Below are 18,611 nucleotides of genomic sequence, written 5' to 3' on the forward strand. Positions count from 1 at the left end.
ATTTTGAGCTTTCTTTCATTTTTAAAAGGCATTATCTCAGCTAAAAATGCAGATATAAAACTCAAATTTGGAATGCACCCTATTTGGGCACCCCGGATGCAGTAGTAAATTTCAAAAATGGGATACAGAGCTAATTTGTCATTCTGTAGCATCACAAAAATGGCAGTTTGTCCATTCTCGCAAAAAATTACATTTCAAAGAGCTGTACTAAAGAAGGGATACAATGGATAATCTTCATGTTGTAGAATACACATATCTGACGAACTAGTTGTATGTGTGTAAAACATTGTGGTCATAACTTGAAGGGTTTTTGAATTATAGACTCTTGAAAATCAAACATGATCCTAGAATGTCAAAAATAGGCCTCCAGTCTCTTTATGATTTGACCATGTGGGCAAGTGCTCAGGTCAACATTTTTTTAAATCTAGTTTAAATGCCTTCATAGTGAAGAAAATTTGCAAAGTAGGGTACCGTAACATGGTGCGAACCATAATATGGCGCAAACCAATTTTGAACCTGTATTTGCATATTCAGAAAGCAATATATCAGCTCTGACTGGAAGCGTAAAGCTCAAATTTGGCATTTACTTAATATGTGGCACCCCATGGATCAACTTGGAAAGACAGATTACTGAGCTTATTTTTTCTTTCATGGCATCATGATAGAAAAGAAAAAAATTCTACCAGGGTATGTAAACTTTAGAACACAACTGTATGTTTGCCAGTATACTCCTACAATTCACAACGTGATATAATGTGTAATGTTTGCACATCATTTAATATTTATAGATTTAGTTCAAACACTGCACAATTAACACCATCTGGAGTTGCTGACATCAACACTGTGCGGGATTCACACTTCTATGTGTCTAATTTTCACTTGTAAAACTGAGATGTGGCTAATTTTAGGCATTTTTCTGAATGTTTCAGCTCATCTAAATTAATACGACTTTTTTCCAAGTAACTGACAATAAAACCGCATACGAACAGCTTTGATCTGCTTTCATCGTTATGTTGAAGCCCTCGTGGAGGTCTGTGGTGGAGACCGCACTGTAATCCCACATATATTATGAAGCTCACTTCACGTCATCCCACTTTGTCTCTTGTCCTCAGGTTGCACTCTGCTGGAGAGGATTTGCATTCAGCAGGGAAACATGTCGACAGAAGACGAGGCAAAAGAATTTTGTCACCGAATGTTGGCTGTAGGTCTGTTGCAGCCCTTCAGCGAAGGAGATTTCAAAGACAGCTGCATTTCTCCAACCACACCAGTGTTTAATGTAAGATGCCCACTTTAATATGTCATCATCATGTTTTACAAAAGCAATGACCCACACAATCAAACTGTGTGTGTGAGAAGAAATTTTGTCATCCCACCCACCGTGGTGGTGGGATGACAAGTTGAAAGGCCACAATTGCAACACTTTTTTGTGTCTTGTTAGTAGTTTTGCAGCTGTTTGTGTTAACTGTGATACACCATGATTACATGGTTTTCATTACCTTTATTGCCAAATATTTCCTTTTTATTGCATGAACACAAGCTGCCATTCATAAAAGCATGTGATCATCACCAACACCAAGGAGGGTATGTTTCTTTTGGTTGGCTGGTTGGTTGGCTTTCCTCTGTTGTTGTTGTTGTTTGTCATCAGGACAACCTTAAAAAAGATGTGGACTGAATTACTCAAAAATATGGATTGAATTTCATAAAGCTTGTTGGGCAGCAGACATATGCCTAAAGAGAAACCATTTGTTCCAGAGCCAGGAAAAAGTAAATTTTATCAGTAATGTCAGATAAGCACTTTCATATATATATATATATATATATATATATTTTTATATATATATATATATATATATATATATATATATATATAAATCAATTTTATCTGAATTTTAAGAACATAAATGCGTAGTCATACAAACACAATGAATCTATGAACATATGCATGTTAATGCACAGTGGAAATGGTGTGAATTCTGGGGAAATTAGTTGAAGTCAAGTGGTTCTAGGTAATTTAGAGGTCAGAGAGTTGGGATAATCAGGAGTACAGTCAGAATTATTATTGTCATGGTCTTCTAAATGTTTGGAACTGTCAAGTCATTTTCAGATGCATTTTGTGTGCTTTGAAACAGCAGAAGCAACTATTATATTTAGTATTTTGAGTGGTTTATAACACAAAACCTTTTCCAAAGCAGCTTTTAAATATGAGCTTATTAAATTGACATGGATGCACATTCACAAACTGTCCAGCAGGTGCCAGCATTTCAGCATGTCTTCCTTTTGATCTGTACTCCACAATGTTTCAAAAGAGATTTTGAAACATTGCTAATAACAGTGTTTCGAGTTAGCCATCACTAATTTGTAGGGTTGGGAGGACTAATGAAAATCATTAGGTGACTTGTCGGGTACCATTAGTCATAGGACTAGTCAGCGACGGCGACTAAATTTGACGTTGAATGAATGAAGCCAACTTTGATTCTTCATTGTGAAACTCAAATGTGCCATTAATTTTAACAAATATAAGCACAAATTCACAAATGAAGACATACCTACATTCATTTACTAGGCATAGATCAACCGTTTGAGCTGACTAATTCACCTGCCAAGGTTCACACTGTCTTCACTGAGTTACGGGAGTGTTGGCAGCTCCAGCAGGTCTATTCTTTTTAGGGTTAAATTAACTCAATAAATGGATTTGGACTAGTTGAGTCAAAAAATAGTCGACTAGTCTGATGTTAGCTTGTCATATTCAGCTATTATGACTAGTCATCCCATTTCTACTAATTTACAGCACCAGCAAGATTCAGCACCACCCCGGCTATGTGTTCCCATTTTACATTCCTATTCTTCTTGTTGCATATTTCACCCCATCTCTGCTTACATGAGCATCATGTTTCTCTCCGCAATTGCTAGCAATAGCTGTTCGTTGTTAGCTGACTATATCGAGGGTTCTTTCATCAGGTGGGATCCAAATTACATACATATAGGACCACAACATGTAACCTTTATTCAGTGACTTTGTTGTTGTGATCCATACCAGAAGAACCGTAGATATTGTGATGATTAGAGCTGCATGTAGCCTGTGTGATGGTATCAACTACAACACTTGCAAGATAGTGTCAAGCAACAGCAGTCCATCCACTATCAAATTTTAGCAATATTGCCATCATTTTAAGTTTCAAAATGTACACCACAAGAATATAAACACGTAGTTTGATCTATATAATTAATTGTAAGAAAACTGATCATTTTCAAGTAAAACAAATATATGCTTTAAGACACTTTTTTAAAGTTCATGAAATAATTGAGAGAATAAAAGTTTTTTGTGGTTGTGACCATTATTTTAGCACAATGTGAATAACTGATTTGGAAGTAATCCAAGGTAATGCTACTAGTTACAAAAATGGGCATGCGATTTGTATTCAATAGCTAATTACATTTTAAAGTAATCTGACTCAACTGTGTGTGAACGGATGCTGCATTTTCTGGAGTATAAGCTGCACAGGGGGTTGCATCTATCAAGAAATGCCTCTTGAAGAGAGAGAGGGAAAAAAATGTATAAATGCCCTTTGAAGAGGAAAAAAATTAAGTTGCACACTTAGCATTCATTTTTTTTACTATTGGAGCTTATTTTTGATTCCTGGGGTAACCCTATATAAATTTAATAATAAACGATTATTTAATATGTATTTATTTATTTATTTGTTGTATATGTAATTAATAAATATATATATATATAATATATAAAAGCGACTCAGAAAATAGTGTTTGTCTCTATTTACACAGGGAAGCTCCACCACAGATGATGCATAACAAAAGCAAAACTAATAAGAAGAAATCTAAGATGAACCTCTTGACTGTATGCTCTGCAGCTGTTTGAGTCCCCATAAAAGGTGAACATCTTGAAAATGATGGGTGTTTATTGTGTGGTGTGCAGATTAAAAATATGAAGTCCTGCACAGAAAAATAAAGCTGGAGATGTCATTGATGCTGAGGCATTTTGTTCACATGGTTGCATTAATGGTACTCAGTCACTCACACAGACACACATTTGTGCTCCTAGACCATCTGCTGACCGTGTTATGTAACGGTTCCATGTGCCTCAGGCTGCACTTCCCGGCAGAAAGCTTAGCATGTCAGTTCAAGACAGACACTCGTGGCTGATTTTCTTTTTTCCCCTCCTCATCTCTACCACTAGTCTAGGATTTAGCCTGGAATCATGTATAATTCAGCATGAACACAAACAAATAACCTATTCTGTTGCCAGCAACAGCACTGATCTCATTGTTCTTGTTTTGTATATAACAAAGACAATCAGTCCATCTTTTCTTCTCTGTAACCTTTTCACTAAAACCTTTTTATACCCTCAGAATTATATTATTCATTGAAATGAATCACTTATATCAACTTTTTACTTTTATTTTCATTGTAATTTCTCTCTGTGCCACCTAAATATACTCTTGTATCTAGTTTCATTATTTTGTTTTGCTTGATTGTGCAAACGCAGGAGTCGTTTGTCCGATGTTCTGCACAGTGCATGAAATTAAATACACAATCGATCTCATCTTGTCTAAAAATGCGGTTTAAAGATTTGAGTAAGATTAGTTTTGAGAACGGTCTGTAAATCAAATGATCATGTGTGGATAAATCTGTTGTGAGTGATGTGGGCTTTCCTGTAGCTTATGTCTGCAGGCAGAACTGTACAGCAGGTCAGGTTACAAGGCCACCTGGAAAATATCATTGCAGTGACTACAAAAGGTCATTTCACTGATCTTAGTAAGCAGGCTTGATAATATGTAGTACTTGTCAGCATGATGACAGTAAAGTATAGCAATCTGACATTTTATCCCAATGACCTTGACTTTTACCTAAATAGTTGGCTTCTGACTGACCTTGCCAGGGTAGTTCTAGAATCCAGCAGTGTGTGCCATATTTGGAATAGATTGGATGGAAAAGCAAATACCTTGACCTTCACCCTAGGGTCAACCTTCATTGACATACAAACTTTGGTAGAATTTGGCAAAAGAACTTTGAATAAGTCGGCCAACAGACAGACATGCAGACATGACATTGGCCCCAGTGACTGACGTTTGGCCAATTTGACTTTGCTAGTTAATACCAGAACCCACCCTCATTTGTGTACCAAAGTTGGAGCAAGTTGGTGTTAAAAAAAAAAAAAAAAAAAGCTGACGTCCCTAAATCAGAAAAAGTTGGGATAGTATGAAAAATGCTAAAAAGAAGGAAAAAAAAACTACTCCAGCAATTCATAGATTTTCTTTGATTCTATTTCAATGCAGATGGTATGAACCAAAGATATTTCATGTTTTGTGTGGTCACCTTCATTTAATTTGATAATGTACATCCATTCCTGCATTTAAGGCATGCAAAACATTTCATAAAGTTTGGATGTTAAATTATTTACCACATTGTAATGTTGCCATTCCTTCTCAACACTTACAAAATTTACATGTTTTGGCATTGAGATACCTAGCAATGATGTATGCCTGGTGTTATTTTATCCAAGCAAAGTGGTATTTGTTAAAGTGGAATTTGTGATTGAACTTTGTATTGTAGTGCTTGACAAAGATTTCCCAAAGTAATCCCAAGCCCATGTAGCTATATCAGCTATTGATGAATGATGAATATCATGCCTTTTGTGGCAAAAGGCAGAAATGTATGGATTCTGAGGTATTTTTAGCTTCAAAATGGGGATGTTTAAAAAAATATATTTTTGAAGAGTTGCTGGTGTCTACCATCTTGGAAAAAATTTTCAGCAGCTATGCAATTAGTAGCAAGTACTGCTGTTTCTTTATAAGTGTGTGTGTGTGGGGGGGGGGGGGGGGGGTGCGCAGTGGTTTCAGGCTGCTCTCTGGGACATCCTGAGAATTATCCCCAAGAGGTTCATTGAAATCCTAGCTGGCCTATATGCAAATACTGTGACTTTTGTATGGAGTAAAGACTGGTGTTCATTGGGGATGTGTTCTAGCTCCAACACTATTCAATGCTTGCATGGACTGGGTGTTGGGTAAGGTTGTGGACACCAGCAACTTAAGTGCTTTTGTTTACTGACCTTGACTTTCATGGATGATACTGTGATGTTTGTGAAATCAAGTGGATATGATTGGAGCACTTGAGAAGCTAAGTGAGGAATTGAAGTGTCTGGGCTTGTGATTCTCCTGCATCAAGACTAAATTCTGAGTTTTTAATGACATTCTGGACTCAGCCATCATGAGTGTATCTGTATGTGGTGGAAGTGTTGAACTTGTAGAGGTATTCACTTATTTCAGCAGTGACATTCATGTCGCTGGTCCTCAGCCTTTGAGATTAAGAGTCGCCTGGGAAGAGCTTATGGAGTCAAGAGGTTGTTAGACAAACATGTTTTATGAAGCCATTATCTTTGTAGGAAAACAAAGGTCCAAGTCTTTAGGGTCATGCTGGTTCCTCTCTCACTATGTGGTTATGACACTGCAGCGCTAACCTAAGGCAATTGCTGTATGTCTTTGGTACTATAGGTTTCTTTGGAATGACTTGATATGAAACAAGCACTTACTTAGGGAGACTAAGATAAGGAGGATCAGTTGAGGGAGCATCAGCTCCAACATTTTGGCCATGTGAGGCATTTCTCTATGCATGATTCAGTGCTTAAGTGCCTAACTGTTGAGGACCCCAGTCGCTCATGAAGGACCCGGGGACACCAATGCTTCACCTGGATGCAGAAAATAGATTTCTAGTTTTGAGAGGTAGGGATGGACCAGTTGTCTGCCTGGGTATCCAAGGCAGTTCTGTGATATTGTTGATGCTGTGAAGCACATGTGTGCTCCCATATTTGACTTTGAAACTGTTTCCCCGGGCAAGACCCACATGCAGTAATTGTGCACATGTGGCCCAGACTGAAAATATGAACAGGTTACAGATAAACATAGACCACAGAGGGAGTGTTGCTCTGCACTAGACACCATGAAACCACTAAATCCTGGTATATAAATTAGTTGTTATATGCTATATTAATATGTAAAGTCTGAATTGGACACCTTTTTAGGGACAGACATTTGACACATGCATGTTTGTTTTCAAACTTTGTGCAGGCGGAGCAGCTCTATACATGGACGTCTTTAGGCCTGCCAGTGTCTTCCTACCTGTGGGAACTCTACGGGGGACGAACACCTGTCAAAGTTCAGCTTTGCAGATCTCCGTTGAACCAGCCATCATTTAAGACTCCAGGAACTCTGCGATGTCAGGTTGGTGGTGCTGTCACTCATTCTAGTTTAAATCTCAACAATGTAACTATTTTTATACCATCAGTCAGTGAAGTTGACTTCACCCATGTCTTTATTACTGGTACTTAAAAACGATGTTAATTCTCATGAAAATTTTGATAGGAGCTGGAATAAAAATAAAAATTTCTTTATTTTATTATACACCGGCATATAAATCACACATTTGTCTGCATTTGGGATTTATTTTTTATTTGCATTGCTAAAGTCTACTTCTTATTATTAGCATTTATTCTTTTAATATTGAAGTTTATTGTGTTTAGAACTTTCATTCCTGTGAAAGTCCTATATAAATATAATTATTATGAATAACAAATGCATGATTTATTTATTGGTACATAAGTCACACCTGAGTATAAGTTGCAGGCTCTCCCAAACTAGTAAAAAAAAAACAAAAAACAAAACTGTCAGTTATACTCCAGAAAATACAGTAAGTGTTGCAGAAGAGTCCCAATAAGCGATGCCATGAAATTTGGAATGTCTCAATATAATGTACCTTTGAAGTAATCTTTACAAATAATTCTTAATGAATTTTTTTAAAAACCCAAATGAATATAAATCTATACATGTGTGATGTCCTCTTACTGTGAGCAATGCAGAAATGTATAAGTAAGTTTAAATAGGTCTTTAAAATCATTTTATTATCGAGCAGTTATTGGAAACTGTTTTGGTGTTGTGATGTGGTTGGCAGTAAGACATCCAATTGTTTCTCTTTTGCCAATTTTGTATTGAGAATGAATTTTGTAACTTGGTAATTGAGTCGCTTTCTTGAATACAGTGCTTCTTAAAATATAAAATTTTAGGTTTTATAATGAAGAAACGACAGAAGCATAGTGCTGCCACACTTGTATACCTTAACACAAAGAGGTTTATCCACGTTTACTAGCAGTATACCTTTGTTAAATTCAAAATAAACAAACATACTTTCAATTTACTTCTGTACTTATCACATATATACTTAACAGATTATACTAAAAATATGTATATACTGAAAAGTATGCAGAAAATCCCAGTATTCTTGGAAAATACTGACAAATATACTTGTAGATGAGAAGCAAATGTTTTCAGGTAACATCTTGGAATTAGAGAAATGGCTCCAAGTATATAACAACAGTAGTACTACCTACAGTAGCACAGTGTAAGTCACGTTATTCAGGTGATTTACACTGCAAAAATAAAACTACTAGTTTGTCTTCTGAAACTTTACTGCTCTTACATTTGTGTATTTTACAGGTGTTGTTTTATAAACTAAAAAGTGGGCCAATGTAGTCCCAAGAAGTACTTAAATAGTACACTTGCAAGTATACTATAAAGTGTACATAGGAATTAAACCTGAGGTTTACTGTAGTTTATTTAATCAAATAAACTTCAAGTTACCTTTTTTGTTTTTATTTATTTATTTGTGAGGAAAGAAAATTCAGAAAGTGTTATAATTGAGACACCAAGAAATAAGAGTTTTATTTATCAAAACTGCAGCGAACAACAATCTCAATGATCGTCTCCTCCCAACCTGCTAAATTGTTAGTTGCTCTTTGGCCACTGGAGGTCAGGCTTGTTCTGGCAAAAATTTTCAGAGCTCCACAGTTATCCTTCAATAAATAATAAATCAAGAAGGCCGCATTGAGCCAGCGTCATATTTAACACTTAGTGACATGACCACAACTGTGGTGGCTGTGGACGAGCACACAGACCCTCCACATGTGAGACCCGATGAGACTGGTTGTCTCTGGGGTCAAATCTCTCTCGATCCCCTCATTCCCGCTCTAACCAGTCTGGAGCCAGAGGTCTGCTGCAGTCTAGACATAATAGACTTTGTTGTCCCTTCTTGAACTTGTAGCCCTGTTGCTAAGCTCCCTCTGTTGGGGGGGTTCGACTGTTCTTTTTATAAGGGGAAATTTAGTGAATAACGTCCAACATATTTCAACATTTATAGCACGAAATGCTTTAGTCTGCAAGCAACTGCTTTTAAAGAAGATTCCTCAATAAGAACACTAAGCTTCCTTTTTTTTAAACATTTCACTTCCATTTATACGCGAACTACACATCAAGTTAGAATCTCTTGTTTGTTGACAGACAGAATTCAGCGGGGTGAAATCAGGGCAGATGTCCTCAGATGATGGTTGTCTGGTACCTCAGCTGGAGAGGACCATCGACAACCTGAAGATGAAGATTGCTACGCTGCAGAGCCAGGAGGCATCCTCGGGAAAAAGCAGCAGGGACCAGGCTGGAGCTGTGATCACTGCCAACCACAAAGCCTCGCAGGTTAGCCTGGAAAGGACGAAGCGGGATATATCAGTCCAGACGTCACCTGTGAAGGACGGGATTACGTTTGATGTGCAATCTGGTGGTCATGCAGGCAGAGTGCCATCTTGTCCCACACTTTCAGCCATCATGTCCAGACCCACAGAGTACTGCGTGTGCTCATGCCAGCAGAGTGGTGTCCATCCAGTTCCTCCACAACCACAGCCACCACCTCTCCTTCAGATCTCTGTGGGTGTACCTCCTCCACCGCCACCACCACTGCCAACTTTATCTGAAGTACGATTCAGTCCACCCCCGCCACCTCCACCTCCCCCATTGCCTGATTTCAAACCTCTACCCCCACCACCTCCACCTCCCCCAATGCCTGGTTTAGGACCTCCACCACCACCTCCTCCTCCACCTCCAGGTATGGGCCCACCACCTCCACCCCCTCTAACTAGACTGGGTTTTCCTCCTCCACCTCAACCACCAGCATTTGGGGCCCCGCCACTGCCCCCAGGCCCCTTGCCCTCTATGATGGTGCAGGAAGCTGTTCCTGCCAAAGCTGTGATGGAGCCCCCAAAGCCAATGAAGCCACTCTACTGGACACGCATCCAGCTGCATGCAAAAAAGTAAGGTTACACTGCACAAAGCAGATAGATATGCATCATTTACACAAAAGGCATTCTCCAAAAAAAGTAGACAATTGAGAGGAAGTTTGTCCACTTAAGATAAAAATCAACCGCATGCTGTGATAGCGATGCTAACCTTGTGGAAAATGAAAGCGATGCAGTCATGCTTGAGGGGGGAAAGAGTCATATTTAAATAAACATCACCAAACAGATTTCTCAATATCCTTGTAACAAACCATATTCTAAATGTCATAATGTGATAGGGTATTTGTTAAATGTGTAATTATTGTTTTTTGTTTTTTTAGCTGGCATAAAATGACAGCTGTGTTTAAACAAGAATCTTCAGAAATAACTATTAAGTGTGCACATCTTGACTTTTTCAAGCAGTACAACATTATATGATGTCTATTATTATTATTATTATTATGTATACATATAATGTTATATCTCTGCTACTTCTAATTCCTCTTGTAACTTTAGGCACACCGGCTCACTGGTGTGGGAAAAAATTGAAGAACCAAGTGTGGATTTTGAAGAATTTGTGGAGCTCTTTTCCAAAACTGCTGTCAAAGAGAAGAAAAAACCCATTTCTGACACAATAAGCAAGTCCAAAGTCAAGCAGGCAAGTTTTGTGTGTGTGTATGTGTGTGTGTGTATAATATCTCTCTCTTGATATATATATATATATATATATATATATATATATATATATATATATATATATATATATATATATAGGTGGATAGATAGATATACACACACACACTTTGGGGATAATATTGTGGTCTCATCATATTTTTCTTTTATATTCTTAGTTATCAATGTCCCCAGTTAACAAGACAAAAGCTTCTCCAATTGTTGATCTCCTTCCTGTTGTGGTTTTCTGTCAAAAGCTTCCGGTATCGCTTTGGTTTATTTGTTTCCTCAAAGTTTTGCCTAAAAATGATTGGGGTACTTGAGTAATTCCTTTGCGTGTGGTTTTATAGACATTTATGATTGCTTTGTTTCAGACAGGATGTTGGCTAGCCAACAAATGCATAAATTGTCTTTGATTAAAGCCATCACTAGCATTAAAGATGGAATTGAGTGATTTTAATGGCAACTTTTATCCTCCCACACAGATCTTTGATCTTGATCAATCAATGCCCTTATCCATTTAACTTTAGGAGCTAATGTTTGCTAAGAAATTGGACACTGCGGGAAGCAAAGAAGGAAGGAAGGGGGACTCTTAACTTAGAGTGTCAATAGGTATTTGCACATCCATGGTCCCATCCATCTTCATAATGTTACTGCTTTGCAACAGGCCAGTCATCATTTGCATAGGTGAACATACCCACATACATCTGTCTCGTACATATAAGACTACAACTATGCTGAAGCCACAGGCTTGGGAATGGCAACTTGATAGGCAGAATTATCCACACAAATTTGCAATAGTGGTTTGACAGGGAATAACATGATTCACCATAATGGACCTCATATAAGAAGCACTTGTTTGTTTGTAAGTTGTATAAGTGATATGACAGAAATTTGCCACATTCCCCATATTTTTTGATGCAAACTATATGCTCTAAGTCTTACAGTGTGTGCTCACAGGCCTTAACCAGCCTTTGGGCTACCAGTTGGAGACCCCTGCAGTAGCCCCTTGGGTGCCCCAGGATAGCAGCCTTCAGGGCCATTTCTGTCGGTCCCCTAATGGTCTCTCGTTTTCTCTGAGTGACGGTAAGAACTGTTTTAGCCACAGAGTTGTTATGTGGCATTAGCTCGTGCTCCCACTGACTCCCCTGTGGCCATGCAATGGCATGGGGCCAGTGACTCGCGTGTGGTGAGGAAACCTCATGATAGTGATGACTGCTGAAAGAAAGAGAGAAGAAAAGCTTTTTTTAAGGAGCACGAAGCCTTGGAGCTATATTTCCTGATGTGGTTCCTCCCATTGTGCTTTATGAATGATTTATTTTAAGAGTCAGACTGTTTCCCTCTCCAGTGGCCTCTTTGTCACACTAGCAACCTGTAAACTTAGACGAATTTAATTCATAATTTAAAGCTGCTCAGCACAAGATTCGTGCAAATGCTAACATATATGTTTAAATCACAGAGTGTTTTACTCCACTAAGTGGAATCCAGTCGAATCAGCCTACAGTGGTTACCATATGAGCAGTGATGGAAATGGGAAGTTATAAATTTAAAGAAAATGCAAATCATTCCCCAGAATACTGAGCACTGGCTGAAGAACATCTAAAATTCTATGAGCTAATGAGAATAAGATGCTTTCACATAATACATCATTTCTAGGTGTTTCGAGATTTTAGAATCTAAACAGCTACTTGGATTTACTATGCATTACACCAACTGTCTCTCTTTAGTTGCTCTTTAATGGGGTTAACCCTCTGGGGTCCGAGGTCATTTTTTGGACAGTTCACTCGCCTGGCATAAATGTTTTGTTATTGCTGTTAACAGCTCTCCCTGCATTCCACAATCAAGTTTTATGTCTCTTTTTTTTTTCAGGACAACCTGTGCTTTCAGAATATATATGGTTTTATTGTGTTTTATAAGTGTAATAAAGGTTTACAAACAAAAATAAGAAAGAAATAAGAAGCGGAAAATAATTTCCCACACATTTATTCAAAACACAGCAAACTATAATAAACAACTGTTTTGACACTTTATAAAGGTAATTTGAGGTCTTGTGTGAAAGACTGTACAACAAAAAGGTTCAAACAAAAAACACAAATGCACATTTTGTACAGTATATACAAAATGGTTGATGCACTTTTGTTTTTTGTTTTTGTTTTTGTCTTCATCTCAAAGCAATTACTGTCTGCTATTACACAAAGGTTACAACAGAAACTTCTACTTCTACTCTGTTTTGGACTGTTCTGTGTTGCTCCTAAAACACATTTCACATGAGATTGGCATCAGAGGCTCTCCGTCTGCTTTCACTGATCGCTGTGCGTAATGGCGCAGGGCACACTGCGTATGTACTAATAGTATGTACTCACTGGAGCACCCAGGGGGTTATTCAAACGGGCCAACTAGTAACATATCACTCCTGAAAACGATCTTTGGCTTTTCATGTGAGGTAAATCTGTTCTACGATTGGATTTTGTAAAACCATGTGACGGTGAACCAATTCCGATTGGACACTCACATTGCGCACGTCATCACAGCTTCTATGAGGAGTACAAAGATGGCCGATGGCTGTTTCGAAAGTCCACGGAGTTAAATTGTGCAAATTCATTTTTAGCACATTAGAGTGAAACGTGATCAACGGTGGGCACAGCTAACTGAAAAGTCATCTTCGATAAATGCTAATCCACAAACTGAAAAACTAACTATGATCATGCTAAACCAGTTACCATATAAGTATACATATTGCCATATGTCATAGCGCGGTGTGCTGGGGAAAATGAGCATTGCGTTCACCGGCATCCATGTTGATTGCAGTGTTAGAAATTGTCATTGGCTTGTTTATCGAAAATTACTATCACCTACACACAGCTGCTGCAGCGCGTACATAAACAACAGAGAAAGCCTCTGTGGTTTCACTGGCCATTCAGGTCACTAGCTTACGAAAGACCCGGATGTACCCAAGTTCCCCTATGTCCACCCCACCTGTAGTGATAGAAATGGGAAGTGATAAATTTAATCAAAATATAAAGCGTTCCCCAGAATACTGGGAGCATGAGTGTAAATTGGATTAAGCAGCAAATGACTGAACATTTAAAACTCTACAAGCTAATGTGAATAAGGTGCTTTTAGATGAGTGTTTCAAGAGTTGAGATTTTAAACATCTATCTGGCATTTTACTTGATTTACTAATGCACCAACAGCCTCTTTTGTTGCTCTTTTAAAGTGGTTAAATTGTGTAGCTTGGTTTTTAGTACATTTTACACTACAATGTGGTCAGTGGTGGACACGGCTAACTGAAAAGTTAGCTTTTAAATGCTAATCCACAAGATGAAAAGCTAACTGTGACGACGCTAAACCAACAAACTGCAAAAAATAAAAATAAAAAAAATGTTGGAGCTACTGGAAACCACTAACGTTTAAGATATGAGTTTATGTGGAAGAGTAGAGCAGTATATAATATATATATATATATATATATATATATATATATAGTATATTTTAGATATGAGGATGGCAAGATAACACATTGGGCTATAAACCTGCAACTCTATTTTCCCCCCATGTATTCTGTGAGCACAGAAACATAATATTTAATTCTGCTGGAGTTAACGCAACAAATTCATTAAAACTTTATGGTAAAAGTTTGATTAACCTTTTAATTAGCATTAGCAGTCTTGTCTTTGCTTCCTTTCTGCGTGCCTCATAAATAATTTTCCAGGGGGACACAAATCCATGAAGACCCCAGTGGTCTGACTTGTTCTGGCAGATTATTGTAGATTATTTGTGTTGTTAAAGACAAACTATTAAAATGATGTATAAAAGTGAACGTTGGCTGTGTGATTATGCTAACATTTCTATACAGACGGCTGCTTGATCAAGGTGCCCACCTTATTTTCAGAAGGCCCTCAATCAGAAGGCCGGTAGTTAGAAAATCAGTTGGGTTTCAGTAGAAAAACCTCTGAATAATAACAGTGAAAAGTAGAAAATGAATTCAGCTTTATAGAATAGCTTCCATACATGACTGCATTCTACCCTTTCACTACTCAGTATTTGGGCAGGTAGCCTTTTCTGTTAAAGCTGCCACACAATGGAATGCTATGCCAGACAACATAAAAAAAATTGATTCATTTGGTGATTTTAAAGCTAATATCAAAAAACATTTAAAATGTCACAACAATGCCCTACTAATGTTAGTGCTCATCTTTTTTTTTTTTTTTTAAAGAGTGTGCACAACTGGGTGTAGTGTTGTGTGCGGTGCATGCCGCTACATCCTATGATTACGTGGTGTGTGTGTGTGTGTGTGTGTGTGTGCGTGCTTGTGAGGGGCATTTTATGTATCAACTCAAATCAAATCAATTTTATTTATATAGTGCCAAATCACAACAAACAGTTGCCCCAAGGCGCTTTATATTGTAAGGCAACATGTACTTCACTGTTCTGGACAGAAACTTCAGATGCTGTACCTGTTTGGGAGTCGGTTGATGTAGGCTTTTGCTGCTGTATACTTACCGTACAACAGTATCTCAGGGTCTTGTTCAGAAGTATGGGTAAGTTGGTGCTTGAGATCATCATCAATCATCAATTTTATTTATATAGCGCCAAATCACAACAAACAGTTGCCCCAAGGCGCTTTATATTGTAAGGCAAGGCCATACAGTAATTAGGTAAAAACCCCAACGGTCAAAACGACCCCATGTGAGCAAGCACTTGGCGACAGTGGGAAGGAAAAACTCCCTTTTAACAGGAAGAAACCTCCAGCAGAACCAGGCTCAGGGAGGGGCAGTCTTCTACTGGGACTGGTTGGGCTGAGGGAGAGAACCAGGAAAAAAGGACAGGCTGTGGAGGGGAGCAGAGATCAATCACTAATGATTAAATGCAGAGTGGTGCATACAGAGCAAAAAGAGAAAGAAACACTCAGTGCATCATGGGAACCCCCCAGCAGTCTAAGTCTATAGCAGCATAACTAAGGGATGGTTCAGGGTCACCTGATCCAGCCCTAATAATAAGCTTTAGCAAAAAGGAAAGTTTTAAGCCTAATCTTAAAAGTAGAGAGGGTGTCTGTCTCCCTGATCTGAATTGGGAGCTGGTTCCAGAGGAGAGGAGCCTGAAAGCTGAAGGCTCTGCCTCCCATTGTACTCTTACAAACCCTAGGAACTACAAGTAAGCCTGCAGTCTGAGAGCGAAGCGCTCTATTGGGGTGATATGGTACTATGAGGTCCCTAAGATAAGATGGACCTGATTATTCAAAACCTTATAAGTAAGAGAAGAATTTAAATTCTATTCTAGAATTAACAGGAAGCCAATGAAGAGAGAGAGGCCAATTATGGGTGAGATATGCTCTCTCCTTTAGTCCCCGTCAGTACTCTAGCTGCAGCATTTGAATTAACTGTAGGCTTTTCAGGGAACTTTTAGGACAACCTGATAATAATGAATTACAATAGTCCAGCCTAGAGGAAATAAATGCATGAATTAGTTTTTCAGCATTACTCTGAGACAAGACCTTTCTAATTTTAGAGATATTGCGCAAATGCAAAAAAGCAGTCCTACATACAATTTGTATTTGTTTAATATGCACATGAATGACAATCCTGATCAAAAATGACTCCATGATTTCTCACAGTATTACTAGAGGTCAGGTTAATGCCATCCAGAGTAAGGATCTGGTTAGACACCATGTTTCTAAGATTTGTGGGGCCAAGTACAATAACTTCAGTTTTATCTGAATTTAAAAGCAGGAAATTAGAGGTCATCCATGTCTTTATGTCTGTAAGACAATCCTGCAGTTTAGCTAATTGGTGTGTGTCCTCTGGCTTCATGGATAGATAAAGCTGGGTATCATCTGCATAACAATGAAAATTTAAGCAATGCTGTCTAATAATACTGCCTAAGGGAAACATCTATAAAGTGAATAAAATTGGTCCTAGCACAGAACCTTGTGGAACTCCATAATTAACCTTAGTCTGTGAAGAAGATAACCATTTACATGAACAAATTGGTAATTTATTAGAATAAGATTCAAACCACCGCAGTGCAGTGCCTTTAATACCTATGGCATGCTCTAATCTCTGTAATAAAATTTTATGGTCAACAGTATCAAAAGCAGCACTGAGGTCTAACAGAACAAGCACTGAGATGAGTCCACTGTCTGAGGCCATAAGATCATTTGTAACCTTCACTAATGCTGTTTCTGTACTATGATGAATTCTAAAACCTGACTGAAACTCTTCAAATAGACCATTCCTCTGCAGATGCAGTTAGCTGTTTTTACAACTACCCTTTCAAGAATTTTTGAGAGAAAAGGAAGGTTGGAATTGGCCTATATTAGCTAAGATAGCTGGGTCAAGTGATGGCTTTTTAAGTAATGGTTTAATTACTGCCACCTTAAAGCCTGTCGTACATAGCCAATTAATAAAGATAGATTTATCATATTTAAGATCGAAGCATTAATTAATGGTAGGGCTTCCTTGAGCAGCCTGGTAGGAATGGGGTCTAATAGACATGTTGATGGTTTGGAGGAAGTAACTAATGAAATAACTCAGACAGAACAATCGAGAGAAAGAGTCTAACCAAATACCGGCATCACTGAAAGCAGCCAAAGATAACGATATGTCTTTGGATGGTTATGAGTAATTTTTTCTCTAATAGTTAAAATTTTATTAGCAAAGAAAGTCATGAAGTCATTACTAGTTAAAGTTAAAGGAATTCTCGGCTCAGTAGAGCTCTGACTCTTTGTCAGCCTGGCTACAGTGCTGAAAAGAAACCTGGGGTTGTTCTTATTTTCTTCAATTAGTGATGAGGAATAAGATGTCCTAGCTTTACGGAGGGCTTTTTTATAGAGCAACAGACTCTTTTTCCAGGCTAAGTGAAGATCTTCTAAATTAGTGAGATGCCATTTCCTCTCCAACTTACGGGTTATCTACTTTAAGCTGCAAGTTTGTGAGTTATACCACGGAGTCAGGCACTTCTGATTTAAGGCTCTCTTTTTCAGAGGACCTACAGCATCCAAAGTCGTCTTCAATGAGGATGTAAAACTACTGACGAGATACTCTATCTCACTCACAGAGTTTAGGTAGCTACTCTGCACTGTGTTGGTATATGGCATTAGAGAACATAAAGAAGGAATGTATGAACAAGAGCAACACTATGTATGATCCATAGTGTTGAATTGAATTCACTTCCATAACGAGGGTTACACTGACAACGAAATCTCGGCCTCCCCAGCGAGAACGTGATTACGCGTGAGATTTGACACCGTAAAGGCATCTATATGTTTTTATCTGTTGAGTGATGTTTACGCTCGTTTTGTATTTATTTGTGATGTTTGAATTTTAAATGTGTTGTATTTATTGGCATCTAGGGACTGCAGATGCAAATTAGCGTAAGGCTAACTCTGGTACAATGCATCGAATTTATGTTTTAATTGCACATGGTCCCTTTTTAAATAAATTAAATAAAAAAATATATATCAAATACAATTCAAAAATAAAATAAACACCTTTTATAACAGCTTGCAGTCTCTGAGGCATGGACTTGAGTGACAAACAGTACTCTTCATCAATCTGGCTCCAACTTTCTCTGATTGCTGTTGCCAGATCAGCTTTGCAGGTTGGAGCCTTGTCATGGACCATTTTCTTCAACTTCCACTAAAGATTTTCAATTGGATTAAGATCCGGACTATTTGCAGGCCATGACATTGACCCTATGTGTCTTTTTGCAAGGAATGTTTTCACAGTTTTTTCTCTATGGCAAGATGCATTATCATCTTGAAAAATGATTTCATCATCCCCAATCATCCTTTCAATTGATGGGATAAGAAAAGTGTCCAAAATCAATGTAA

The 18,611-nt window shown here is 38.0% G+C and overlaps 1 protein-coding gene across 2 annotated transcripts in view; it reads left to right on the forward strand.

The window, feature by feature from the left end:
• Positions 1 to 18,611, forward strand: part of LOC117523436 (formin-2) — a 102,324-nt gene that overhangs the window by 5,259 nt on the left and 78,454 nt on the right. For both annotated transcript variants that reach the window (XM_034184971.1, XM_034184972.1), the window contains exons 2-5: positions 1,113 to 1,276; positions 7,083 to 7,235; positions 9,345 to 10,144; positions 10,625 to 10,766. In XM_034184971.1, coding sequence (XP_034040862.1) covers positions 1,113 to 1,276; positions 7,083 to 7,235; positions 9,345 to 10,144; positions 10,625 to 10,766 — 1,259 coding nt within the window. The remainder of the gene's footprint in view (positions 1 to 1,112; positions 1,277 to 7,082; positions 7,236 to 9,344; positions 10,145 to 10,624; positions 10,767 to 18,611) is intronic.

The sequence above is a fragment of the Thalassophryne amazonica genome, chromosome 13 (assembly GCF_902500255.1).
Source record: "Thalassophryne amazonica chromosome 13, fThaAma1.1, whole genome shotgun sequence".
NCBI lineage: Eukaryota > Metazoa > Chordata > Actinopteri > Batrachoidiformes > Batrachoididae > Thalassophryne > Thalassophryne amazonica.